The sequence below is a fragment of the Zophobas morio genome, unplaced genomic scaffold (assembly GCF_036711695.1).
Source record: "Zophobas morio isolate AGI-343-1 ecotype UQ-CSIRO unplaced genomic scaffold, CSIRO_AGI_Zmor_V1 ptg000008l, whole genome shotgun sequence".
Taxonomy (NCBI): domain Eukaryota; kingdom Metazoa; phylum Arthropoda; class Insecta; order Coleoptera; family Tenebrionidae; genus Zophobas; species Zophobas morio.
Window position 1 is genome coordinate 9160318 of NW_026972113.1, and position 27832 is coordinate 9188149.

The window sequence follows — 27832 nt, forward strand, 5'->3', positions numbered from 1 at the left end:
CCGAGAAATCGAAAAGTTGAAAAACCAAAAAATCGATTAACCGAGAAATTGAAAAATCGTAAAACTGAAACACCGGAAAATTAATCATTCCAAAAATTGAAAAATGAAAAAGCCGAAATAGGGAAAAATTAATAAATCGAAAGTTGAAAAATCGGAAAATCGAAAAGCCGAAAATTCACAAATTGAAGAGTCGAAAAATTGTTACATATCTACCGTTTTGATTTTCTCGATGTCTAGTATAAAAATTCAACACAGGTTCATAAACAACAAGTTCAGGACTGTGTTAATTTTTAACATTTAAATAACATTTATCCGACAAATTGTAAAATGAAATATCGAAAAATTTAAGAATTGAAAAAATGAAAATTCGAAAAATTGAGAAAAGTCCACAAATCTAAAAGTGGAAAAACCAAAAAATCGATTAATCGAGAAATTGAAAAATCGTAATACTGAAATATCGAAAAGTTGAGTAATTAAAAAATTGCAAATCTAGAACTTAAAAAATTATAAAATAAAAAACTGAAAAATTCCAAATCTAAATCGAAAAATTGAGAAAAACGGAAGAATGGAAAAATCGAAAAATGTATGTAACAAAAAAAAAAAGAAAAATTTGAAATCGAATATTTTTTCGAAACATCGAAGTCGAAAATACGCAATAGCGAAAATTCGAGAAATCAAAAATGGAACATCTGAAAATTGAAATTTGAAAAACCGAAAAATCGAAATGTATAAAAATGGAAAATTCCAAAAATAGAAAAATCGAAAAGTAAAGAAGTTGAAGTCTAAAACTGGAGAATGGAAAACTCAAAAATGGAAATTCGATAAATCAAACATTCGAAAAATCGAAATGTCGAAAATTTGATGACTCAGATATTACGAAAACAATGATCCAAAAATTCGAAAAATCGGAAAACCGAGAAATGGAAAAATTGGAAATTTGGAGATCGAAAATTTGATAAATCAAAATTCGAAATTCGAGAAGTCAAAAATTCGAGAAAACGAAAATTCGATAGAACACATACGCCAATTGAGGAGTCTCGGAATCGAAAAGTCGAAAAACTCGATCAATCGAGAAATAATAAATCTAAAATTTAGAAACGTTGAACATTGACAAATCGTAAAACTGAAATATCGAAAAGTTGAGTACAATTAAAAAATTGAAAATCGAGAATTTGAAAAATTAAAAAATAAAAAACTGAAGAATTCCAATACTAAATATCGAAAAATCAAAAACTAAAAAAATTGGAAAGTCTAAAAACTGAAGAATGGAAAAGTTCAAAAATCGAAAATTCGAATAATCAAAAATCTCAAAAAAAGAATTCGAAAAATCGGAAAAACGAAAATTCGCAAATTCAAAAAGTAAAAAAAAAACAGAAAGGTTGAATATGTAATGAAAAAACTATAATTTGAACAATTTAAACTCGAATGTTTCATGAATTAAATATTCGAAACATCGAAGTCGAAAATACGGTGAAGCGAAAATTCGAGAAGTCTAAAAATGGAACATGTTAAAATCGAAAGTCGAAAATTGTTCTAGAAATTAAAAATTCCAAAAATGGAAAAATAAAGAATTGAAGTTTAAATACTGGAGAATGTAAAATTCAAAAATCGAAAATTTGAAAAATCGGTAATTGAAAAATCGAAAATTTAATCAAACAATACTGGAATTAGAATTTTGCAATTTCATAAATTCACTACGGTCTTGTTTGGCGTTTGACGACCGCAGCTTTGCATTATATAAGAAAACCGCAATATTTATGGCGCCCGAATTGACGTAACCCCCCATCGTCCGTGAAATTATCTAAAGCACACATATTTATTTACAAATTATACAAACTCAAACAAAAAATGCAAATACGCAAAGTTCGAACAAAACTCGCGCTCCACACGACATTCTCAATTTCGCAAATGTAAATAAAAAAGGTAAATATTAAAATTGAAGAAAATTCCGCGTACATTTTCCCCTCTCGGGGAAAACTCCGGCCCCTGCCGATCAAAACATCTGAATATTTATGACCGGCTGGCCAAAGATACACATTCAACAGGGCTCCCTCCAGATAACTTCATTTGCATTCACCACGAGCGCGCTTTCCTCCAGATAAAAGGTTATCGTCGTCCCGAAGATGCGAAATATGAATAAAACCGTATCAGCACTATTGTTTACCCTTGGGCTAAAAATAAAAGCGCTGTTTACTTTTTCCGAAGCTCCGACCTAAAAATGCGCCGATTTCTCTTGATTCCGAAAAAAAATTACAATAACAGAAGACACACGTGTCCTAGATCTTTGGAGTGGCGGCAGCTGACGTCACAAGATGTACGCAGCTGTTCTTTGGCAAATAAGGTCCACAATGGAAAGCTAACCCGAAATCGAACCCATCATTTATCCTAAATCTGTTCGAGGTGGGATAAATTTCCGATATTAAAATATTTACGTGTTAAGATGGTGGGATGGTGATTTCATCTGGACTACGTTGGAGGAATATTTTTAACTATTATTTATTGGGGGGGTATGACTCAGCTAATTTGACGCGACTTAATTGAAAACAGCGAAAATTCGAGAGGTTCTTTAATAAGGTGTAGAAACTGAAGAAAAGTTATTTCTGTTAATTAATTTTTTTGTGAAGATTCGAATCTTGGAGCTTTCTCCATACCCGCAAACAAGAATCTAATTAGCGATTTTCGCGGCCAAAGTGTTTTTCTTTTTCATTCCGGCTTTCTATTCGTCCATTGAAAAACGGAAACGCGGATTTCACCGAATTCACGCCGCGATAAAGTTGATTGTCAATGTCAAATCAGCGTGATAAGATAAGCCATCTTAACAATTAAACTACGTTTCTAAGACGCGCTACTAAAACAAATATTGACTTTGCTCCCATAGTAATTGTTTGTTTCGAAAAAGTCTACATAGTAAACTTAGATTTCGTGCCAAGTTGTCACTTGCCAAACTTCGTAAACAGCTACGTATTTAAAGAAAAAGCTTATAAATAAAGTGCACGGATTTTGGTTTTCTTAGAAAACAAAAATTATTTTGTCCTAGTTCTAGTAACCGAAAAGAGAATTATCGCAGATGACGACACGGGAAAACACCAAACTGTTACTTAATTATCACGATGAATCGTCATTAGTGTTGATAATATTTACGTGAACTTCCGTCGCCTTGAAAAGTTTACACTTTTATTAAAATTAACAGAGATCATAGTGACTGAAATGTTGGTTGCGAATTAATTTGTTTCATCGAGAGGGGGAATGATGATTCCATTCAATGTGGTAAATTCTATTTTCGTACATGGTATGTTTTATTTTATGTCAGATATTAATTATATATTGTCAGTAATTAGCTCTGATAACTTAACGATTGGTTATCTTCAAGGTTTTGTTAACGCCAGATTAATACTATAACATCATTATTCTACGTATAATCACAAACTGGTCACCCGCCGAAATTTTCATGACCCCAAGAGTGCGAAAAATAGGTCTCCAGCTTCCGGATTGTTGTTAAATTTTGTAACAATTTTTACAATAGTTGTGGTTTATGAATTCGTGTTGAGTTTTTACTTTAGATACCCACACTTTCAAAAAAAATCAAAATTGATTAAAATGTGCTTTAAATTTTATAAAATGACCTGTATGTGTGATTTATGAATCCGTTTCGAAATTGCTCTGAAATCAAACAAATGTTTTAAGATAACAGAAAGGATGTTTTTCGCCTTTTCAATTTTCGATTTTTCTATTTCTATTTTTCTATTCTGTTGTATTTTAATTTTTGTATTTGTGTATTTTGGTATTTTAATATTACGTGATGAAGTCTTCGGGAAAATTCAGTAAACTTATTCAATATTCAATTCACTAACATTTTATTTATCGGATTTTCGGTTTTTCGATTTTCCCAATTTTCCAAATTTCATGTTTTGGATTTTTGGAATATTTAATACATCGAATTTTTCATTTTCCGGTTACCAATTATTCGAATTTTCAATTTTTTTTCCATAGAATTTTCGATTTTTGGTTTCTCCATATTTTCAAATTTTCGACTATTCGATTTTTCGATGCCCCCCTTCTCAATTTTTTAGCTTTTCAAATTTTCGACTTTCCATTTTTCGATTTTTTATATTCTTGATTTTAGAGATTTTTCGATTTTTCGATTTTTCGAATGGTCGAATGTTAGTTTTTTCAAAAATTTGTTCATATTATTTTCGATGTTTCGAACTTTGTCGGATTAATTTTCGATTTTCGATTTCTCCGATTTCGGTATATTTAAAATTTTGATTTTTGGAATGTTTGATTCATCGAATTTTCATTTTTTCGTTTTTTTACTCCTCGGTTTTCGAATTTTGGAATAATCGAATCTTCATTTTTTCGAATATTTGATTATCGAATATGTGATTTTGAGAATTTTGACTTTTGGAATTTTCGATTTTAGAATTTTTCCATCTAGTTGTTGGATTTTTAAATTTTTAGTTTTCGATTTTTCGAATTTTCGTCTTTCGGCTTTCCAGTTTTTCGTTTCCGATTTGCGAAAGTTTGATTCATTGAATTTTCGATTCTCCTGTTTTCAATTTTATATTTTTCAAAATTTCAATTCTTCATTTTGTCATTCATAGAATTTTCAATTTTCTATTTCTCCATATTTCCAATATTCAAATTTTCGACTACTCGACTTTTCGATTTTTTAATTTTTTCATTTTTCGATTTTTTGTATTCTCGATTTTTCAGATAGTTGAATTTTAGTTTTTTCAAAAAATTGTTGATATTATTTTCGATTTCTCCAATTTTCGAATATTTAATATTCTGATTTTTGGAATGTTTATATAATTCATGGAATCTTTCGTTTTTTTTACTCCTCGATTTTCGAATTTTCAGATCATCGTTTTCTTCGAATATTTTAATCATCGAATTTTTGAGAGTTGGATTTTTCTAATGTTTGATTTATCGCATTTTAAATTTCTCGTTGTTTCGAAATTCGAATTTTCGATTTTTCCAAATTTCCATTTTTCGAATATTTGATTCATCGAATTTTCGACGTTTGAGGTTTCTGATTTTTGGAATTTTCGATTTTCAATTGTTAATTTTTTTTTTTTTTAGTTTATCCATTCCACAGTTTTTTTGCTGTTTGATTGTTCGATTTCTCAAATTTTTGGTTTTTATCTCAGAGTTTTCGATTTTTTCATTTCGATTCTTTTCAGCTCTTCCCCCTTCAGTTCCTCAGTTTTCCAATTTTTTGCTTTCGATTTGTTGATTTTTTAGTTTTCAAATTTTCGGTTTTTCAGTTTTTCGTTCCTTCAGTTTTTGGATTTTTCTTTTTTTTTTTCTTTTCGATTTTTAGAATGTTCAATTTTTTATTTATTTCCAATCTTGTTATTTTTGGATTTTTTGATTTTTCTATTTTTCGATTTTTCAATTTTCGATCTTTAAAGTGCATATTTGGTTCATCGAATTTTCGACTATTCGATTTTTCGACGCCCGCCTTTTCAATTTTTTAACTTTTCGACTTTTCGGCTTTCCATTTTTCGATTTTTCGAATGGTCGAATGTTAATTTTTTCAAAAATTTGTTCATATTATTTTCGATATCTCGAACTTTCGATTTGTCGGATTAGTTTTCGATTTTCGATTTCCCCAATTTTGGAATATTTAATATTTTGATTTTTGGAATGTTTAATTCATCCAATTTTCATTTTTTCGTTTTTTTACTCCTCAATTTTCGAATTTTCGAATTATCGTTTTTTCGAATATTTGAATCATTGTTTTTTCGAATATTTGAATCATGGAATTTTCGAGATTTGGATTTTTCTAATACTCATTTGATTTATTGACTTTTCAATTTTTCGTTGTTTCGATATTCGAATTTTCGATTTTGGAATTTTCGAATATTTGATTTATAGAATTTTCGATTTTCGATTTTTTTTCTGGGTTTTCTGAAATTTTGAATATTCGATTTTGGGAATTTTGATTTTTGGAATTTTCGATTTATAAATTTTTCCGTCCAGTTAGATTTTTCAGTTTTATAGTTTTTAGATTTTGCGAAAGTTTGATTCATCGAATTTTCGAATCTTCATTTTTTCGAATATTTAATTCATAGAATTTTCGATTTTCGGTTTCTCCATGTTTCCAATTTTCAAATTTTCGACTAGTTATTCGACTTTTCGATTTTTTAACTTTTCCATTTTTCGATTTTTTTGTATTCTCGATTTATCAAATGGTCGAATCTTGGTTTTTTCAAAAATCTGTTGATATTAGGTATTTTCGATGTCCCGAACTTGAGATTTGTCGGATTAACGATTTTTCGATTTTCGATTTCTCCAATTTTCGAATACTTAATATTTTCATTTTTGGAATGTTTAATTCATCGAATTTTCGAGATTTCCATTTTTCCAAAGTTTGATTTATCGAATTTTCAATATTTCGTTGTTTCAATATTCAAATTTTCGATTTTCGATGTCTCCATTTTTCGACATTTCGATTTTTGAGATTTTTTTATTTCCCGGTTTTCCGAAGTTTCGAATATTTGATTCTTAGAATTTTCGATTTTTGAGGTTTCTGATTTTTGGCATTTTCGATTTTCAATTGTTCATTTTTTTTTTTAGTTTTTCCATTCTACAGTTTTTAGACTTCCCAATTTTTTTGCTGTTTGATTTTTCGATTTTTTGTGTTCTCGATTTTTGAAGTTTTTCGATTTTTCGAATGGTCGAAAGTTTTTTCAAAAATTTGTTATTTTCGATGTCTCGAACTTCCGATTTCTCGGATTAATTTTCGATTTTCGATTTCTCCAATTTTGGGATATTTAACATTTTGATTTTTGGAATGTTTAATTCATCGAATGTTCATTTTTTCGTTTTTTTACTCCTCGATTTTCGAATTTTCGATTTTTCGAATGTTTGATTTATCGAATTTTCAATTTTTCGTTGTTTTGATATTTGAATTTTCGATTTCTCCAAATTTCCATTTTTCGACATCTCTATTTTGGAGATTTTTTTCATTTCTGTGTTTTCCCAATATTTGATTCATCGAAATTTCGATTTTTGAGGTTTCTGATTTTTGGAATTTTCGATTTTCAATTTTTCATAATTTTTTTAATTTTTCCATTCTACAGTTTTTAGACTTCCCAATTTTTTTTGCTGTTTGATTGTTCGATTTCTCAAATTTTTGGCTTTTTGATTTCTCGAATTCTCGATTTTTTATCTCCGAGTTTTAGATTTTTTTATTTCGATGTTTCAATTTTTTTATTTTTCGAATTTTTGATTTTTGTAATTTCAGCTTTTCAAATAATCATTTTTTGGTGTTTTCAATTTTTTCACTGTCCAATTTTTTTCAGTCATTCCCCCTTCAGTTTTTCAGTTTTCCAAATTTTTGTTTTTCGATTTATTGATTTCTTTAGTTTTCGAATTTTCGATTTTTCAGTTTTTCCGTTCCTTCAGTTTTTGGATTTTTCTTTTTTTTTCGATTTTTCGAATAGTCGAATCTTAGTTTTTTCAAAAATTTGTACATATTATTTTCGATGTCTCGCACTGTCGATTTGTCGGATTAATTTTTGATTTTCGATTTCTCCAATTTTCGAATGTTTAATATTTTGATTTTTGGAATGTTTCATTCATTGAATTTTCAATTTTTCGTTGTTTCGATATTCGAATTTTAGATTTTCGATTTCTCCAAATTTCAATTTTTCGACATTTCGATTTTTGAGATTTTTTTTGATTTCTCGATTTTCCGAAGTTTCGAATATTTGATTCATCGAATTTTCGATTTTTGAGGTTTCTAATTTTTGGAATTTTCGATTTTCAATTGTTCATTTTCTTTTAGTTTTTCCATTCTACAGTTTTTAGACTTCTCAATTTTTTTTGCTGTTTGATTGTTCGATTTCACAATTTTTTGGCTTTTTGATTTCTCGAATTTTCGATTTTTTTCATTTCGATGTTTCAATTTTTTTATTTTTCGAATTTTTGATTTTTGTAATTTCAGCTTTTCAAATGTTAATTTTTTGGTGTTTTCAATTTTTTCACTGTCCAATTTTTTTCAGTCCTTGCCCCTTCAGTTTTTCGGTTTTCCAATTTTTTTTTTTCGATTTATTGATTTCTTAAGTTTTCGAATTTTCGATTTTTCAGTTTTTGGATTTTTCTTTTTTTTCGATTTTTCGAATGGTCGAATCTTAGTTTTTTCAAAAATTTTTACATATTATTTTCGATGTCTCGAACTTTCGATTTGTCGGATCAATTTTCGATTTTCGATTTCTCCAATTTTGGAATATTTAATATTTTGATTTTTGGAATGTTTAATCCATCGAATTTTCATTTGTTCGTTTTTTTTTTACACCTCGATTTTCGAATTTTCGGATCATCCTTTTTTAGAATATTTTAATCATCGAATTTTTGAGATTTCGATTTTTCTAATGTTTGATTTATCGAATTTTCAATTTTCCGAAGTTTCGAATATTTAATTAATCGAATTTTCGATTTTCTATTGTTCATAATTTTTTTACTTTTTCCATTCTACAGTTTTTAGACTTTTCAATTTTTTTGCTGTTTGATTGTTCGATTTCTCAAATTTTTGGCTTTTTGATTTCTCGAATTTTCGATATCCGAGTTTTCGATTTTTTCATTTCGGTGTTCCAATTTTTTTATTTTTTGGGGTTTTCAATTTTTTCACTGTCCGATTTTGTTCGGTTTTACAGTTTTCGTTTTTCGATTTGTTCAATTTTGGAATATTTAATATTTTGATTTTTGGATTGTTTAATTCATCGAATCTTCAATTTTTCGTTTTTTTTACTCCTCGATTTTCGAATTTTCGAATCATCGTTTTTTCTAATATTTGAATCATTGTTTTTTTTTTTTCGAAAATTTGAATTTTCAATTTTTGGTTGTTTCGATCTTCGAATTTTGGATTTTCAATTTCTCCAAATTTCAATTTTTCGACATTTCTATTTTGGAGATGTTTTGATTTCTTGGTTTTCTGAAGTTTCGAATATTTGATTCATCGAATTTTCGATTTTTGAGGTTTCTAATTTTGGAATTTTCGATTTTCAATTGTTCATATTTTTTTTAGTTTTTACATTCGACAGTTTTTAGACTTCCCAATTTTTTTGCTGATTAATTGCTCGATTTCTCAAATTTTTGGTTTTTTGATTTCTCGAATTTTCAATTTTTTATCTCCGAGTTTTCGATTTTCAAATTTTCGATTCAGTTTTTTCAGTTTTCCAGTTTTTTGCTTTTCGATTTGTTGATTTCTTTAGTTTTCAAATTTTCGGTTTTTCAGTTTTTCGTTCCTTCAGTTTTTGGATTTTCCTTTTTTTTTCGATTTTTAGAATATATTCGATTTTTCAATTTTCAGTTTTTCTATTTTCGATCTTTAAAGTGCATATTTGGTTCATCGAATTTTAGACTTTTCGAACTTTTAACATGGTCAGCAATAGCATAATGCGGCTCGTTTTCGCTCGCTGGAAGAATGTGCAATCTCGCTGTACTTTTTTCATAGAAATATGTAATAGCTTGCTTCGTTCGCTGAATGAACTTCCACGACTCTTACAGCCTTCTGTTATTGATTTAAAAGCTCGTTTCGCTCGTAAAAAATGTTAGGGACAATTGGTGATTTTCTACTTGAACCAATAATAGCAAAAAGTTGATAAAACTCTGATTAAAATCCCGCGTGCGAAATTCCCCAAACCCAAACCTTCCTGCAACGATATTTCCCAAGAATTCCCAACCCGACCCGAGCTTTTTTGCTCGGATTTCCGTTCGGCCGCAACTGCAATAACTTAATGGCATTCCTTTCCGGAGAGAATTGACCATAGGTGTACCATTAATACACCTTGTCGCTGCTTCCGGTCGCGGAATGATATTACCAACAGGAAATTAAATATTGCCGAAGCAAGAAACGGTGTCGTATTTCAGTTACATGAAGCGAAATTGCCCGTATTTTTTTTTCAACGTCGTTGACGAGGTAACAGCGGAAAATGGGAAGAATTGTTCATGCTCGATGGAGAAGGTAAAAAGTCTGCGATTAATTAGCTCGTTAACCAGGAAATTAATTTCGTGTAATTTAATTATATGTATGTTGATAATAGGAGACCTTGTTGGGTTGAAGCAATTAGAGATATTGGAGCATTTACATTGAACTTATATCGGTTTGCTATCAATAATCATAAAACTTTAACGAGACAATGACATGGATAACGATACGACAGTAAAATAGGCGATTAAGTTTTATTATTAGCGTTCAGCGATATTTATTTATTTGGTCGTTGTATAAGCCTACATGTGTTGTATCTAATAATAAATAACGAGAAAGTTGAGGGCTTTGAAAAGAGGCATAAAAAGAAGAAAATTTATTTTGAAAACAACGAATTTTCAATAAACTAATCAGACTGTGTACAAATACACTGTTTACGATGAAATTTAATCAATTTTTAATTCGCAAGTTTAAGCTAAAATCGGGCGACTGGCTACTTCCATGTTTTCTGGACGTTTCGTGACTCCTAGAGTGGAAAAATAGGTCCCCGTTTATATCCGTCTCTTTTTCAATTTTGCGATTTATCGACTTTTCGATTTTTCAATTTTTAGATGTTTTAGTTTTTGGGTTTGTCAGTTTATCGATTCTTCAATTTTTCTTTGTTTTTTTAAGTTTCGTTTTCTCTATTTCTCTATTTATCGAGATTTCTATGTTTCGATTTTGCGATTGTTCAATTTTTTGGTTCTTCAATTCCCCAATTTTTCAATTTCTTGATTTTCAATTTGTCGATAGTCCAATGTTGGGATTTTTTTGCAGTTTTTCGTTTTTTTTTATTTCTGGAATTTTCGATTTCTTGAAATTTTTATTTCTCAATTTCTCAGTTTTCCGATGTTTGAGTCTTACGACTTTTCAAATTTTCAATTATTGACGTATCCAAGTTTTCGATTTTCCAGTTCTCAATTTCTCAGTTGATTTTTTGATTTTTCGACGTTGACTTTTCGATTTTTTTATTTTTCCATTCACTTTTTAATGTTTCAAATGATTCGATTTTTCGGTTTTTGGTTTTTTAAAGGTAAGGTTTTTCGCCTTTCTGATTTCTCAATTTTTTTATTTATCGATTCTCCAATTTTTCTTAGATTTTTCAATTGTTTTATTACTTCATTTTCCGGTGTTTCAGTTTTACGATTTTTTGATTTTTGCGGTTTCTCAATTTTTGACATTCTAGGTTTTCAATTTTAGGATTACATAATTGATCTTTTTCGGTCTCGATTTTTCTACAATATGACTTTGATTTTTCAATGTTTCGATTTTTCAGTTTTTCATTCAATTAATAAATTTTTGGATTTTTTAAATGTTAAATTTTTCGACTTCGATTTTTTCACTTTTTGATTTCTCATTTTTTCAATTTTTCGATGTTTCGATTTCTAGATTTATTACTTTTTCCAGTTTAAATTTTAAGATTATTCAATTTTTCAGTTTTGCGATACCTACATATTTGTATTTTTCGATTTTTGAATTATTCTAGTTTTAAAATTCCTGATTTTTCCATTTTTCAGTTTTTAAAATCATTGAATTTTCGATTTTTTTTAATTTGGCTGTTTCACTGTTTCGATTTCCCAATTTTTCGATATTTCAGTCTTGGGGTTTTTCAATTTATCGATACTTTTTTTTTTGATTTTTTAATTTTTCGATGTTTCGATTACTTGACTTTTTACATCTTCGATTTTTAAATTCTGTGATTATTCAATTTTTTGATGTTACCATTTCTCCATTTTTCGACTTGTCGGATTTTTTATTTTTCGATTTTTAAAATTTCTTATTTTTTATTTCCCGATATTTCAGTTTTTTAAATTTTATTTTCAATTTCTCGGTTTTTCGAATTTTCGGCTTTTAGACTTTCTAATTTGTTGGTCTTTCGATTCTTCAATTTTCTGATTTTTCAATTTTTGGCTTCGAGTTTTCAATTTTTTGATATTTCGATTTCTTTATTTTCTACATTTTCGATTTTTAAATTTTAGGATTATTCAATTTTCCGAATTTTTAATGTTTCAATTTCTCCATTTTTCAATTCCTGGCGACTTCAAATTTTCGATATTTTAATTTGTCAATTTTTAAAGTCTTTGATTTTTCCATTTTTCAGTTTTTAAAATTTTTGAATTTTCGATTTTTTTTTTAATTTGACTATTCCACTGTTTCGATTTCTCAATTTTTTGATATTTCAGTCTTGGGATTTTTCAATTTATTGATACTTTTTTTTTTATTTTTTAATTTTTCGATGTTTCGATTACTTGACTTTTTACATCTTCGATTTTTAAATTTTGTGATTATTCAATTTTCCGAATTTTTGATGTTTCAATTTCTCCATTTTTCAATTCCTGGCGACTTTAAATTTTCAATATTTTAATTTTTCAATTTTAAAGTCTTAGATTTTTCCATTTTTCAGTTTTTAAAATTTTTGAATTTTCGATTTTTTTTTATTTGGCTGTTTCACTGTTTCGATTTCTCGATTTTTCGGTATTTCAGTCTTGGGATTTTTCAATTTATCGATACTTTTTTTTTGATTTTTTAATTTTTCGATGTGTCGATTACATACTTGATTTTTAACATTTTCGATTTTTAAATTTTGTGATTATTCAATTTTCCGAAATTTTGATGTTTCAATTGCCCGATTTTTCAGTTTTTTGATGTTTCCATTTCTCCATTTTTCGATTTTTCGACTTTTCGGTTTTTGAATTTTTCGATTTTTAAAATTTCTCATTTTTTATTTCTCGATGTTTCAGTTTTTCAAATTTTATTTTCAATTTCTCGGTTTTTCGAATTTTCGGCTTTTCGATTTTCTAATTTTTTGGTCTTTCGATTCTTCAATTTTCCGATTTTTCAATTTTTGGATTTCTTAAATATGTACTTATTAGATCTTTTGGCTTCGAGTTTTCAATTTTTTGATATTTCGATTTCTTGATTTTCTACATTTTCGATTTTTAAATTTTGGGATTATTCAATTTTCCCAATTTTTGATGTTTCAATTTTTCCATTTTTCAATTCCTCGCGACTTCAAATTTTCGATTTTTTAATTTTTCAATTTTTAAAATCTTAGATTTTTCCATTTTTCAGTTTTTAAAATTTTTGAATTTTCGATTTTTTTTAATTTAGCTGTTTCACTGTTTCGATTTCTCAATTTTTCGATATTTCAGTCTTGGGATTTTTCAATCCATCGATACTTTTTTTTTTTATTTTTTTAATTTTTCGATATTTCGATTGATTTTTTACATTTTCGATTTTTAAATTTTGGGATTATTCAATTTTCCGAATTTTTGATGTTTCAATTGCCCGATTTTTCAGTTTTTTGACATTTCCATTTCTCCATTTTTCGAATTTTCGACTTTTCGATTTTCTAATTTTTTGGTCTTTCGATTCTTCAATTTTCTGATTTTTCAGTTTTTGGATTTCTTAAATATGGGCTTGGGTTTCGAGTTTTGAATTTTTTGATATTTCGATTTCTTGATTTTCTACATTTTCGATTTTTAAATTTTAGGATTATTCAATTTTCCGAATTTTTGATATTTCAATTTCTCCATTTTTCAATTCCTCGCGACTTCAAATTTTCGATATTTTAATTTTTCAATTTTTAAAGTCTTTGATTTTTCCATTTTTCAGTTTTTAAAATTTTTAGTGTTTCGATTTCTCAATTTTTCGATATTTCAGTCTTGGGATTTTTCAATTTATCGATACTTTTTTTCTGATTTTTTAATTTTTCGTTGTTTCGATTACTTGATTTTTTACATTTTTGATTTTTAAATTTTGTGATTATTCAATTTTCCGAATTTTTGATGTTTCAATAGTTGCCCGATTTTTCGATTTTTCGACTTGTCGGTTTTTGAATTTTTCGATTTTTAAAATTTCTTATTTTTTATTTCTCGATGTTTCAGATTTCAAGTTTTATTTTAATTTCTCGGTTTTTCGAATTGTCGGCTTTTCGATTTTCTAATTTTTTGGTCTTTCGATTCTTCAATTTGCTGATTTTTCGATTTTTGAATTTCTTAAATATGTACTTATTAGATTTTTAAAAGTTTTGATTTCTCGGTTTGCTAATTTTCGACTTTTCGCCTTTTCGATGTTCCAATTTTCCGATCTTTCGATTTTTCAGTTTTTCGATTTCCCGAATTTTCGTCATTTCAATTTTTCGGCTTGGATTTTTCGATTTCTCAATTTTGCAGTTTTTCGATTTTTCACTTTTTAGTGTTTCAATTTTTCCATATCCCGATTTCTGTTTCGATCTTTCGATTGTTCAATTTATCGATTTTTCAAATTTTCGAATTAGCGATTTTTTTAATTTTAAATTTTCCAGTTTCTATCGATCTGTCGATTTTGGGCTGTTTCAATTTTTTGGTCTTTCGATTTTTCAATTTTTCGATTTGTCAGTTCTTCGATTTTTCGGCTTCTCGATTTTTGATTTTTTTAATTTTTAGTCTGAAAAACAGAAAAATCGACGAACTGAGATATTTTGTTCGATATTTCAGTTTTTCGATTTTGCAATTTTTAAAATTTTTGGATTTCTCAATTTATCGATATTTCGATTTTCCAAAAAGCATTTTTTCGCTTTGATTATCTGCTTTAAATATATTTCAATTGTCTTGGTATTTACACCACTGATTTTGCTGGATTTGTTGGGTTACACTTCAGTGTCGAAAAAAATTCTTTCGACCAATTTTTCCTCCACCCGTAGTCACTTTACATGGGAACATAGTTGCAAACACAACCTCCTTTCAACTAAACTGCCGCCAAAATAACACAAGAGAACCATTCATTAAATCAAGTATGTGACTTCCGTCGCAAAGGTCGCGAACGCTGAACCCCACACACATACTTTGTTTTGTTCCCCGAGCTAATAACTTCGTTTTTCTCCAGTTATTCAACCGTTCACGACTCATTTCTTCAGCTCGTTGAGGTCAGTCGTAATTAAAATCCTCGAGCCAAAAATCCAGATCGCAATCGCAGTCACGGCCGTTTTCCTTCCATAACAAAAAATATTCACAAACGGAAGAAGCTCCAACAAGTGAGCGATTGTTGTACAATTAACCCCGTAAAAGGACAAAGAAAACCACCTCCGGAAACGCGAGTAGCACGCGCGCGGTTTCCGGGCCCGGAAAACAGCTGGGTTCATCCTAGTCACGCACCTGTCCCGTCATCCCGGGAAACGTGCGTGCACCCATATGGGTCGATGGAAAAAGTTATTGGGTGATTTAATTAATGTATGTGTCGAAGATCATTTGTAGATAACGGAAAGAGGAGAAGAGACAGGCGGACCCTTGAGATATTTAAATTAAACTAAAAAAAAAAAAAGGGATGTTGGATTTAATTAGCCCGCATTTTAGTGCGGCCCGGACTAATAAATAATTCATTAAACTTTACAAGTTGATTATTTATCTGTTGTTCCGAATCCCACGGAATAAATTAATTGAAAATAAACTGTGTCTGTTTAGGAATTAATTTATGGACGGGCTACCTGTGGTATGGAAGGACGCACTAAGAGCGAACCTTTCCATTTTGTAAAGGGCCGTTCCTTTGTTCCTGGGTATAATTTAGGGGTGGTATTTGGTTGAATGGGAAATGTTTAGGACTGGTGATTGGTTGGAGGTATGTAGACGTTAATGGGAAATAATTAGTTCTTAATGCATTCATAAGTCCTGCTTTTGATTGATCTGTGTCGATTTTGTACGGTAGTACAAAATCGACAACAAGGAAGTTTGCATTTCTGTGTATCAAGTACACGAAAGAACAGTTAAAGTTATCACATTACTGTGACTCTAATTTGCAATTCAAATGGAGCGAAAAAAGGAAACGTTCAACGTTACATACCTGTCAAGACGGGTAATTATTTCTTATAATGAGTTTATCGCCGAGATTGAATAAACCGACCGTCAAAACCGTGTTTGTTTGTGTCACTATTCCGATTGCGACATCGCTTCGTTCGCATTTTTGCGACCTCAAAACTAAGCAAAGAATTTTTCAACACAAGCTGCCTCCTTCCCCCAACGATTTATTCCCTAACGTCACTTCTAATTCACGCCATACCTCTCCGAACATCCCGTCACGTAACCGCCGACGTCTCCAAAAGCTACAGACATTCCGGGGCTTTTACGATCCGAAAAAGCGATAAGGTGACATATTTCAGCTCGTCTTAAAACTAGCCTCGACAATCTATAATTTTCCGCCTCGCTTCTCATCTACATAATTTCACGCAACAACCAATCCGTGTAAAAATAATTACATGCAATCTCGGAAATTCGACATTCGTAACCGGCGATCCTTGTTGCAGACTCCTTCGTTAATAGCCAGGAATGGACGCTGTCGAGAACGGTCCCCGACCTGCGGCTCGGCATCGTCGGCTCGTTGTCGTCCGGAAAATCTGCCTTGGTTCACCGCTACTTGACCGGATCTTACATGCAGGAAGAGTCGCCGGAAGGAGGTCGCTTCAAGAAGGAAATCCTCGTCGACAATCAAAGTTACCTGTTATTGATTAGAGATGAAGGCGGACCGCCGGAGTTACAGGTGAGGAGAGATTAGTGTACTTTGTGGAGTAAACGTAACTGTTTCGAAATTGATTGCGCTCGCCTGCGTCTCGGACGTTTTACGGGTCACGAATTTTTTAATTGTTGGCGGCGCAAGCTGGTTAGATTTGTTGAAAATAGGGTTATGGACGCCATTGGCTACTTGATTTCGTATAATTATGAACTGCGCGCTACGCCTACGTCTAGTCAGATCAGGTCACGTTTGGTCTGGTCTGGTAAGGTCTGGTCAGGTCAGGTCTGGTCAGAACAGGTCTAGTCAGGTCAGGTCTGGTCAGGTCAGATCTAGTCAGGTTAGGTCAGCTCAGGTTGAAATCTCTGTTTCGATTTTAAAATTTTGATTTCTGGGTTTCTCGAATTTTCGGCTTTTCGCCTTTTTTCAATTTTTCGATTTCCCTAATTTTCGCCATTTCAATTTTTCAATTCTTCAGATTTTTCAATTTTTGAATTTTTTAAATATTACATTTTTTCCGATGTATCAGTTTTGGGATTTTTGTAAATTGAAAAAATTCCAAAACTGACTCATTTTTCAATTTATCTTCGATTTTTTATTTTTGGATTTTTAAATTTTAGTATTTTCCAATTTTTCAATTTTTCGACTTGTTGTTTTTGAATTTTTCGGTTTTTAAAATTTCTTATTGTCCGATTTTTCAGTTTTTCAATTTTTCGATGTCTCGATTTATTGAGATTTCTGTTTCGATTTTTCAAATTTTTCGATTTTGGGTTGATCCAATTTTTGCATTTTTCAATCTTTTAATGTTTCGATTTCTCGATGTTTCAGTTTTTCAAATTTTATTTTCGATTTCTCGGTTTTTCGAATTTTCGGCATTTCGAATTTCTCATTTTTTGGTCTTTCGATTCTTCAATTTTCTGATTTTTCAATTTTTGGATTTCTTAAATACTTGATACTCAATTTTTCGGCTTCGAGTTTTCAATTTCTCATTTTTTCGATATTTCAGTTTTGGAATTTTTCAATTTATCGATACTTCAAATTTTCGATATTTTAATTTTTCAATTTTTAAGTCTTGGATTTTTCGATTTTTCAATTTTTATTTTCGACTTCTCGGTTTTTCGAATTTTCGGCTTTTCGATTTTCCAATTTTTTGGTCTTTCAATTTTCCTATTTTTCTATTTCTCAGTTCTTTGATTGTTGTTATTAATTTAGCTTCTCAGGGATACCAACGACAATTTTTTTAAGTGACACCTGAACGAGCTCGCTGCGCTCGCATTCTAAACGTTCTTTTTTTTTTAATTTGGTCTCAGAACTATTCAAGAAAGAGTCTTAGCAAAATTGTTTTGGTTCAATTGTAATAATAGATCTCTAGATTCAAAAAAATACCATTAGAATGCGAGCACAGCCAGCGCGTTCAGGACCCCACCAAATTTAGTAGTCACAATTTTTTTTAAGATTGACTTTATTGTAGACGATAAATACATTTTTTTATGAATAATTTAGCTTCTCGTGGACACCAATGAAAAATTTTCATTACGTCGGAACGTGGTCGCTGCGCTCTCATTTTAAACTTATTTTTTCAGCTTATAATAACTCTTGCGATTACCCTGGAAAAATCAACCTCTAAAATGCGAGCGCAGCGAGCACATCCTGAACGTGCTTAAATACTTAATACTTAATTTTTCGGCTTCGAGTTTTCAATTTCTAATTTTTTCGATATTTCAGATTTTTCAATTTAACGATACTTTAATTTTGCTTCAATTTTTTAATTTTTCGATGTTTCGATTTATCGCGTCTTCAAATTTTGGATGTTTTAATTTTTCAATTTTTAAGTCTTCGATGTTTCAGTTTTTTGATGTTTTCATTTCTCCATTTTTCGATTTTTTAGTTTTTCAATTTTTCAATTTTTCGATACCTCGATTAATTGAGATTTCTGTTTCGATTTTTCAAACTTTTCGATTTTGGATTGTTTCGATTTTCGATCTTTTAAAATTTTGATTTCTCGGTTTCTCAAATTTTCGGCTTTTCGCCTTTTTTCAATTTTTCGATTTCCCTAATTTTCATCATTTCAATTTTTCAGTTCTTCAGATTTTTCAATTTTTGAATTTTTTAAACATTCGATTTTTTCCGATGTATTAGGGATTTTTGTAAATTAAAAAATCCCAAAACTGACTCATTTTTCAATTTTTCTTCGATTTTTCATTTTTCGATGTTTCGATTTCCCAATGTTTTACTATTTCGATTTTTAAATTTTAGTATTATCCAATTTTTCGATTTTTCGACTTGTTGTTTTTGAATTTTTCGGTTTTTAAAATTTCTTATTGTCCGATTTTTCAGTTTTTCAATTTTTCGATGTCTCGATTTATTGAGATTTCTGTTTCAATTTTTCAAATTTTTCGATTTTGGATTGATCCAATTTTTGCATTTTTCAATCTTTTAATATTTCGATTTCTCGGTTTTTCGAATTTTCGGCTTTTCGAATTTCTCATTTTTTGGTCTTTCGATTCTTCAAATTTCTGATTTTTCAATTTTTGGATTTCTTAAGTACTTAATACTTTATTTTTCGGCTTCAAGTTTTCAATTTCTCATTTTTTCGATATTTCAGATTTTTCAATTTAACTGTACTTCAATTTTGCTTCGATTTTTTAATTTTTCGATGTTTAAGTCTTCGATTTTTCGATTTTTCAATTTTTTGATGTTTTCATTTCTCCATTTTTCGATTTGTCGGTTTTTGAATTTTTCGATTTAAAAAATTTCTAATTTTTCGATTTTTTAGTTTTTCAATTTTTCAATTTTTCGATATCTCGATTAATTGAGATTTCTGCTTCGATTTTTCAAACTTTTTGATTTTGGATTGTTTCGATTTTTCGGTGTTTTAAAATTTTGATTTCTCGGTTTCTCGAATTTTCGGCTTTTCGCCTTTTTTCAATTTTTCGATTTCCCTAATTTTTGTCATTTCAATTTTTCAATTCTTCAGATTTTTCAATTTTTGAATTTTTTAAATATTAGATTTTTTCCGATGTATCGAAATAGTAAAACATTGGGAAATCGAAACATCGAAAAATGAAAAATCGAAGAAAAATTGAAAAATGAGTCAGTTTTGGGATTTTTGTAAATTGAAAAAATCCCAAAACTGACTCATTTTTCAATTTTTCGTCGATTTTTCATTTTTCGATGTTTCGATTTCCCAATGTTTTACTATTTCGATTTTAAATTTTAGTATTATCCAATTTTTCGATTTTTCGACTTGTTGTTTTTGAATGTTTCGGTTTTTAAAATTTCTTATTGTCCGATTTTTCAGTTTTTCAATTTTTCGATGTCTCGATTTATTGAGAATTCTGTTTCAATTTTTCAAATTTTTCGATTTTGGATTGATCCAATTTTTGCATTTTTCAATCTTTTAATATTTCGATTTCTCGGTTTTTCGAATTTTCGGCTTTTCGAATTTCTCATTTTTTGGTCTTTCGATTCTTCAATTTTCTGATTTTTCAATTTTTGGATTTCTTAAATACTTAATACTTTATTTTTCGGCTTCAAGTTTTCAATTTCTCATTTTTTCGATATTTCAGATTTTTCAATTTAACTATACTTCAATTTTGCTTCGATTTTTTAATTTTTCGATGTTTAAGTCTTCGATTTTTCGATTTTTCAGTTTTTTGATGTTTTCATTTCTCCATTTTTCGATTTGTCGGTTTTTGAATTTTTCGATTTAAAAAATTTCTAATTTTTCGATTTTTCAGTTTTTCAATTTTTCAATTTTTCGATATCTCGATTAATTGAGATTTCTGCTTCGATTTTTCAAACTTTTTGATTTTGGATTGTTTCGATTTTTCGGTGTTTTAAAATTTTGATTTCTCGGTTTCTCGAATTTTCGGCTTTTCGCCTTTTTTCAATTTTTCGATTTCCCTAATTTTTGTCATTTCAATTTGTCAGTTCTTCAGATTTTTCAATTTTTGAATTTTTTAAATATTAGATTTTTTCCGATGTATCGAAATAGTAAAACATTGGGAAATCGAAACATCGAAAAATGAAAAATCGAAGAAAAATTGAAAAATGAGTCAGTTTTGGGATTTTTGTAAATTGAAAAAATCCCAAAACTGACTCATTTTTCAATTTTTCTTCGATTTTTCATTTTTCGATGTTTCGATTTCCCAATGTTTTACTATTTCGATTTTTAAATTTTAGTATTATCCAATTTTTCGATATGTCGACTTGTTGTTTTTGAATTTTTCGGCTTTTAAAATTTCTTATTGTCCGATTTTTCAGTTTTTCAATTTTTCGATGTCTCGATTTATTGAAATTTCTGTTTCGATTTTTCAAATTTTTCGATTTTGGGTTGATCCAATTTTTCTATTTTTCAATCTTTTAATGTTTCGATTTCTCGGTTTTTCGAATTTTTGGCTTTTCGAATTTCTCATTTTTTGGTCTTTCGATCCTTCAATTTTCTGATTTTTCAATTTTTGGATTTCTTAAATACTTAATACTTAATTTTTCGGCTTCGAGTTTTCAATTTCTCATTTTTTCGATGTTTCAGTTTTGGAATTTTTCAATTTATCGATACTTTTTTAATTTTTCGATTTTTCTATTTTTCGCGTCTTCAAATTTTCGATATTTTAATTTTTCAATTTTTAAGTCTTAGATTTTTCGATTTTTCTAAGAATGACTTTATTGTAGACGATAAATACATTTTTTTATGAATAATTTAGATTCTCATGGACACCAATGAAAAGTTTTTAATTAAATCGAAATGTGCTCGCTGCGCTCTCGTTTTACACTTATTTTTTCAGCTTATAATAATTCTCGGGATCTCCCTGTGAAGGTAAATTACCCTGGAAAAATCAACCTCTAACATGCGAACGCAGCGAGTTCAGAATATTTTGGTCCCAAAGTGTTCAGAAACAATCTTCAAAATGACATTTTTGAAAAACTTTTTTTTTATAATTAAGCTTCTCAGAGACACGCATGAATAATTTTTTGAGCTACACATTTCAAAATAATTGTCTTCAGCTTATAATAAGGTGAAAGTTAATTACTTTGAAAAAATCAACTTCCAAAAGGCGAGCGCAGCGAGCACGTTTAGGATATTTCAGTCCCAGAGATACTCACAATCTTCAAAATCACATCTTTAAAACACAATATTTTTTTATTATTTAGGTTCTCAGGGACACCAATGAATGATTTTTTAAGCTACACCTGAACGTGCTCGCTGCGCTCGCATTTTATTAATCTTATTTTTTCACCTTATTATAGTAGTTCTCGGGACCTTCCCGTGAAGGTAAATTACTCTAAAACCTCTAAAATGCGAGCACAGCGAGCACGTTTAAGATATTTTAGTCCCAGAGACATTAGTGATCATTGGTCACAATCTACACAAGCACATTTTCAAAAACAACATTTTTTTTATAATTTAGCTTCTCAGGGACAACAATGAATATTTTTTTAAATTACACCTGAACGTGCTCGCTGCACTCGCATTTTAAAGTTCTTTTTTTCATTAAACACTTTTTCAGCTTTGTTGTCTATTGTAAGAATAAATCTCTAGACTTAAACAAAAACGCATTCTTAAATTACTAGAGTCTCCCAAACTTTGACAAATTTTCGCAAACATTTTTCTTAACATGTTTTTTTTTAATAATACGGTTTCATTAGAACATTTACGAATGAAGTGAGCCCTAGAGTATGAAGAAATATGTCTCCCGTTTCCGTCTCTTTGTCTATCGTCTGCCCGAATTTTTGTTTTAGTTGTTATGTTTAAACTTATTAATTACTTCTGTGTAAAAATTATCATTAAAGAAATCTGACCTGACATGAACTGACTTGGGCTGACCGAACCCGACCTGATAACCATCAAGGGTGGGATTTCGTTTCTATAACGATAAAATGTGGTCTTCTTTTTCTTTCGCATCTGTAATGTATATTTTCGTCCTTGTCATTTATCGCTTCGTATCGTATCGGTAGAAACAAAATCCCACCCCAGGTCATCGCTCTGTGCTTTTAGAACTATCTGCTGCATTCCGCACCAGACCAATATTTTTTTGTTCGCGAACATAGAAGAACATTTACAGCTATTGTTAAAACCCTGAAAATTCCCGTGATCGCCCCCAAACTCTCTAATTTCCACGAAGACTCCGAAACACAAAACAACCACTAGAATCCAAGAATTTCTGAGTACCCGTGGTATTTACGTAGAAATAAAAGAACAATCAATTTTAGTTGTCACGCGATTCCGGTCACCCTATAGTTTTATTGTGGATTTGTTGAGGAAAAATTGTGATGAATATGCATGGAGTTGTGACAGCTCGTAAGTGGAAAAGTTAAAGAAGTTGATGTGTGTATGCCTGCGTGCGTGTTCGTTGATAAGGCAACAACAATTCAATCGATTTCTGTCCGAGTTTCTTTGTTTTTAATTCATTTGCAAAAATATCTAAACTGAGCTCGCTTCGCTCGCTTTTTTCAGTAGTCGTAGTTCTGCACGAAATAATCCCTTGCCAGCCTCATAATAAATTAGAAAAAAGGGACCGACCCCGGAAGAAAAACTCGTCTATGATTTCTCCGGGTTTACCCTGTCGAGCTGCACACCGCCTCGATCGCTCAATAGCCAGCGAAGCTTTATGAGCTGCAGTTGCACTTCGGTGGCCTATTTAGAGTTCGCGTGTTCTCTCGTTCTCGTAAGGTATTTTAATTAGTAATCTCTCTAAAACCAATTACAGAAGTATTTGCCTTCATGGTCAGAATTAAACCAAAAATTCGCTCCAACTCTATACTCTTGTAGTTCTTGAAGCTTTCACCTTATCACCATCATTACCATCGTCAGTCTAACCGGCGCCTTCTTCGCCGCTATCAAGCCTGTTCATTTTACCTCAACTATTCCCAGCGTCACGCAATCTCCAACCATTGCTTGCAATGAGGGTCACACGATTTCATTATCAAACTCGCCCTTATCACATTTATAATTCATGCGGAGGTTTCTTAGCCCGGCAACATGTCCCCATATTCGTGGTTCATGAATCCGCTTTGATTTTGTTGATTATAATCTCTACTATCTAGCATGAACATCACAGTGCATAATCGGATTTCGAATTACGCGAATAATTCGGGGGTGCATCGGGATGCATGGAGCGCGAAACGGGATATATCGATTGTAAAATACAAAATTCACGAGAGAGACGCGAATGCGGCTAGAGCGAGACGGAGAGAGGCGCCGCGGCGCTCGCAACCCCTGCTCTCGTCGGGAGTAGTGCTTCAGTAGGGGTTTCGCCACCTGATGGACGGGTTGAACGCTGGCGTCGGAGGTGGAGCGTGAGTAAGTTCGCTTTTTCATTTTTGAGCTTTGAGCTTTGCCTTTGAACCCCGTCGCTGTGTATTTTTGCTCGCTTATTGTCGCTATTTTAAAGCTCCAGCCAATTTTTTAGTAGTCGATTTTTTGATGAACTGCCGCATATTAGTGCGGGTCATCCGATTGTATGACCCTTGCATATTCCGGGCTTTGCAGCGAAGTTCACTGATCTCGCATGCAGCGGACATTCTTGCCGAAGTTTCCGCAACTGCATCCCTCACCCCATTAGTGATAGAGGGTGTTTTCGGTGATCTTTTCCCAGTCGATGACCCGAGTTTGGGTAAACAACGATGCGATTGTGGGAACTAAAGCCAAAACGTCGTTTTTTTTCTTTGTACTAAGCATTAAAAAGCGCAGACCGGGTAATTCTGTACTAATGAGTCGTTTACGAAATTCAGTTGTTATTAAATTTTGTTACACAGACGTGGGTCTTTATTTTGCTCATTATTTACTGGTGCTAATTAAAGAACTTTAATCAAGCTGTAATATTTTGTAATGAAACGAACAATGAGACATAAATTGGGTTTTCATGGTGCAACGGCTATTATTAATGTTGTTCGTGCAATATCGACCCAAATGCCAAATCAGGTCAGAGCAAATCCAGGATTATATTGGGTACTGTGGGGTTATTAATGAACTCGGAAAGAGATTATTGGTTCATTAGGTGTTTACTTAATACCAGGCACGTCGCTGTTGCTATCTTAATGGACAATTCGCGCAGTGTGGACGTCGTTGGTGAAAAGTGCGAACTTTTCTTGGATTTTTTGCATTCTCTGAAATTTTAGAAAATTCCGAAATCACAAAAATTTGTAAAATATCTGGAATTCCTGAATGTTTTAGAACCTTTACAATCTCCAAAATTTTCAGAACCTTTGAAATTTCTGAATCCTCAAGAGTTTTTAAAATATTTGGGATCAGAATCTTTTCTCAGAATTTCTACCATTTTTTAATCTCTAGATGAAATAGCTAGAGACTCCAAAACTCGTACAATCTCTAAAATCACTGGAATCTCTGCAAAATCTGAATCTCTAGAACCTGTAGAATATTTGAATTCTTTACAACCAATTTCAGGAATCCTTGGAAGTTTTTAAAATTTCAGGAGATCTCGAGATTCCAAAAATTTGTGGAATTCTGGAAATTTTTGATTTTTCTAAAATTTCTGAAAAAAAAAATCCCCAACGCTCTTAAACATACCCATTTGAAAGTTGAGTCCTTAAATCCTTTGATTCCCTAAAATTCCTAGAATGTTTAGATTATTAGAATATTCAGAATTTCTAGAATCTCTAGAATCTTTTTCAGAATTTCGACCATTTGGCAATCTCTATAATTTCTGGAAACTGTGAATCTCTAGATTCTATGGAATCTTTAAAATCTTTGAAACCTGTGGAATCTTTGAAATTTTTGCAACCAATTTCCGAAATCCATTCTGAAAATGTTTGAATATTTAAGATCTCTGGAATCCTTGGATGTTTTGAAAGTACAAAGTAATTGAATTTTTAAACAACGCACTGTAAGAAGGTTTGGAGTATTTAGAAACTTTAGAATATTTAAATTCTTTTTTAAGAATCCCGAAAATTCTTAAAAATTTATTTTTTCTTCATTTGGGAATCTCTTTAGAATTTCTGGAAATTCTGAAACTTTAGATTCTATGGAATCTTTGAAATCTTTATAACCTCTGGAATCATTGAAATATTTAGAACCAATTTCAGAAATACTTGGAAGATTTTAAAATTTCAGGAGATCTCGAGATTCCAAAAATTTGTGGAATTCTGGAAATTTTTGATTTTTCTAAAATTTCTGAAAAAAAAAATCCCCAACGCTCTTAACATAGCCATTTGAAAGTTGAGTCCTTAAATCCTTTGATTCCCTAAAATTCCTAGAATGTTTAGATTATTAGAATATTCAGAATTTCTAGAATCTCTAGAATCTTTTTCAGAATTTCGACCATTTGGCAATCTCTATAATTTCTGGAAACTGTGAATCTCTAGATTATATCTTTAAAATCTTTGAAACCTGTGGAATCTTTGAAATTTTTGCAACCAATTTCCGGAATCCATTCTGAAAATGTTTGAATATTTAAGATCTCTGGAATCCTTGGTAGTTTTGAGAGTACAAAGTAATTGAATTTTTAAACAACGCACTGTAGAAGGTTTGGAGTCTTTAGAAACTTTAGAATATTCAAATTCTTTTTTTAGAATCCCGAAAACTCTTAAAAATTTACTTTTTCTTCATTTGGGAATCTCTTTAGAATTTCTGGAAATTCTGAAACTTTAGATTCTATGGAATCTTTGAAATCTTTAAAACCTCTGGAATCATTGAAATATTTAGAACCAATTATACTTGAAATTTTTGGAATAGTAAATCCCTAAATTCCAAAAATTTGTGGAATTCTGGAAATCTTTGGAATATTTAGAATCTGTAGAATTTTTGTATATTTTTGAGACCTCTGAAATTTTCATGAATTTTAAAATAGAAAGTTTAGAATCTTTAGACTCCTTAGGATCCTCAAGATTTTTAAAATCTTTAGAAAATTTAAAATTTGTAGAAACCCTAGAATCTCTAGAATTTCTAAAACTCCAGAATTTTAGAATCGTTAGAAATTCTTGATTCTTTAGAATTTTTAGAAACTGTAGATAATTTAGAGTCTTCATAATCGTCAGAATTTCTAGAATTTATTAGAATTTTTCTTCAGAAGTTCTGCCATTTGGGAATTTCTACAATCTCTGAAATCTCGAGGATATTTGGAACCTTTGGAAAATCTAAATTTCTAGATTCTGTGGAATCTTTAGAATCTTCCAAATCTCTGGAATCTTTAAAAATTTTACAATCAGTTTCAGGAATTTTGGAAATTTTTGGGAATATTTAGAATCTCTGGAATTCCTGGATTTTTTTGAATTCTTCGCATTCTCTGAAATTTTAATAATGGAATCTTTGAAATATGTAGAATCAGTTTCAGAAATACTTGAAATTTTTGGAACAGTAAATCCCTAAATTCCAAAAATTTGTGGAATTCTGGAAATCTTTGGAATATTTAGAATCTGTAGAATTTCTGTATTTTTCTGAGAATTCTTTGCAACCGCTGAAATTTTCATGAATTTTAAAACTAGAAGTTTAGAATTTTTAGACTCCTTAGAATCCTCAAAATTTTTAAAGTTTCTAAAAATTTTTAGAATCTTTAGAAACTTTAAAATTTGTAGAAACTCTATAAATCCTAGAATCTGTAGAATTTCTAAAGTTCCAGAACTTTAGTATCGTTAGAATCTCAGGAATCTCTATAATTTTTAGTACCTGGAGATAATTTAGAGTCTTCATAATCTTCAGAATTTCTAGAATTTATTAGAATTTTTCTTCAGAAGTTCTGCCATTTGGGAATTTCTACAATCTTTGAAATCTCGAGGATATTTGGAACCTTTGGAAAATCTAAATTTCTAGATTCTGCGGAATCTTTAGAATCTTCTAAATCTCTGGAATCTTTGAAAATTTTACAATCAGTTTCAGGAATTTTGGAAATTTTTGGGAATATTTAGAATCTCTGGAATTCCTGGATTTTTTTGACTTCTTCGCATTCTCTGAAATTTTCATAATGGAATCTTTGAAATATGTAGAATCAGTTTCAGGAATCCTTGAAATTTTTGGAACAGTAAATCCCTAAATTCCAAAAATTTGTGAAATTCTGGAAATCTTTGGAATATTTAGAATCTGTAGAATTTCTGTATTTTTCTGAGAATTCTTTGCAACCGCTGAAATTTTCATGAATTTTAAAACTAGAAGTTTAGAATTTTTAGACTCCTTAGAATCCTCAAAATTTTTAAAGTTTCTAAAAATTTTTAGAATCTTTAGAAACTTTAAAATTTGTAGAAACTCTAGAAACCCTAGAATCTGTAGAATTTCTAAAATTCCAGAACTTTAGAATCGTTAGAATCTCAGGAATCTATAATTTTTAGTACCTGGAGATAATTTAGAGTCTTTAGAATCGTCAGAATATCTAGAATCCACAGAATCTTTAAAATCTTTCTTCAGATGTTCTACAACTTGGGAAT

General features: G+C 30.3%; 1 protein-coding gene across 3 annotated transcripts in view; it reads left to right on the forward strand.

The window, feature by feature from the left end:
* LOC135125234 (centaurin-gamma-1A) overlaps window positions 1-27832 on the forward strand; it is a 155362-nt gene that overhangs the window by 116572 nt on the left and 10958 nt on the right. For 2 of the 3 annotated variants that reach the window (XM_064050667.1, XM_064050666.1), the window contains exon 2: window positions 16254-16486. In XM_064050667.1, the coding sequence (XP_063906737.1) occupies window positions 16254-16486 (233 nt within the window). Of the gene's footprint in view, window positions 1-16253; window positions 16487-23739; window positions 23760-27832 lie in introns of those variants that run through there. The other variant, XM_064050668.1, reaches the window with a different exon arrangement.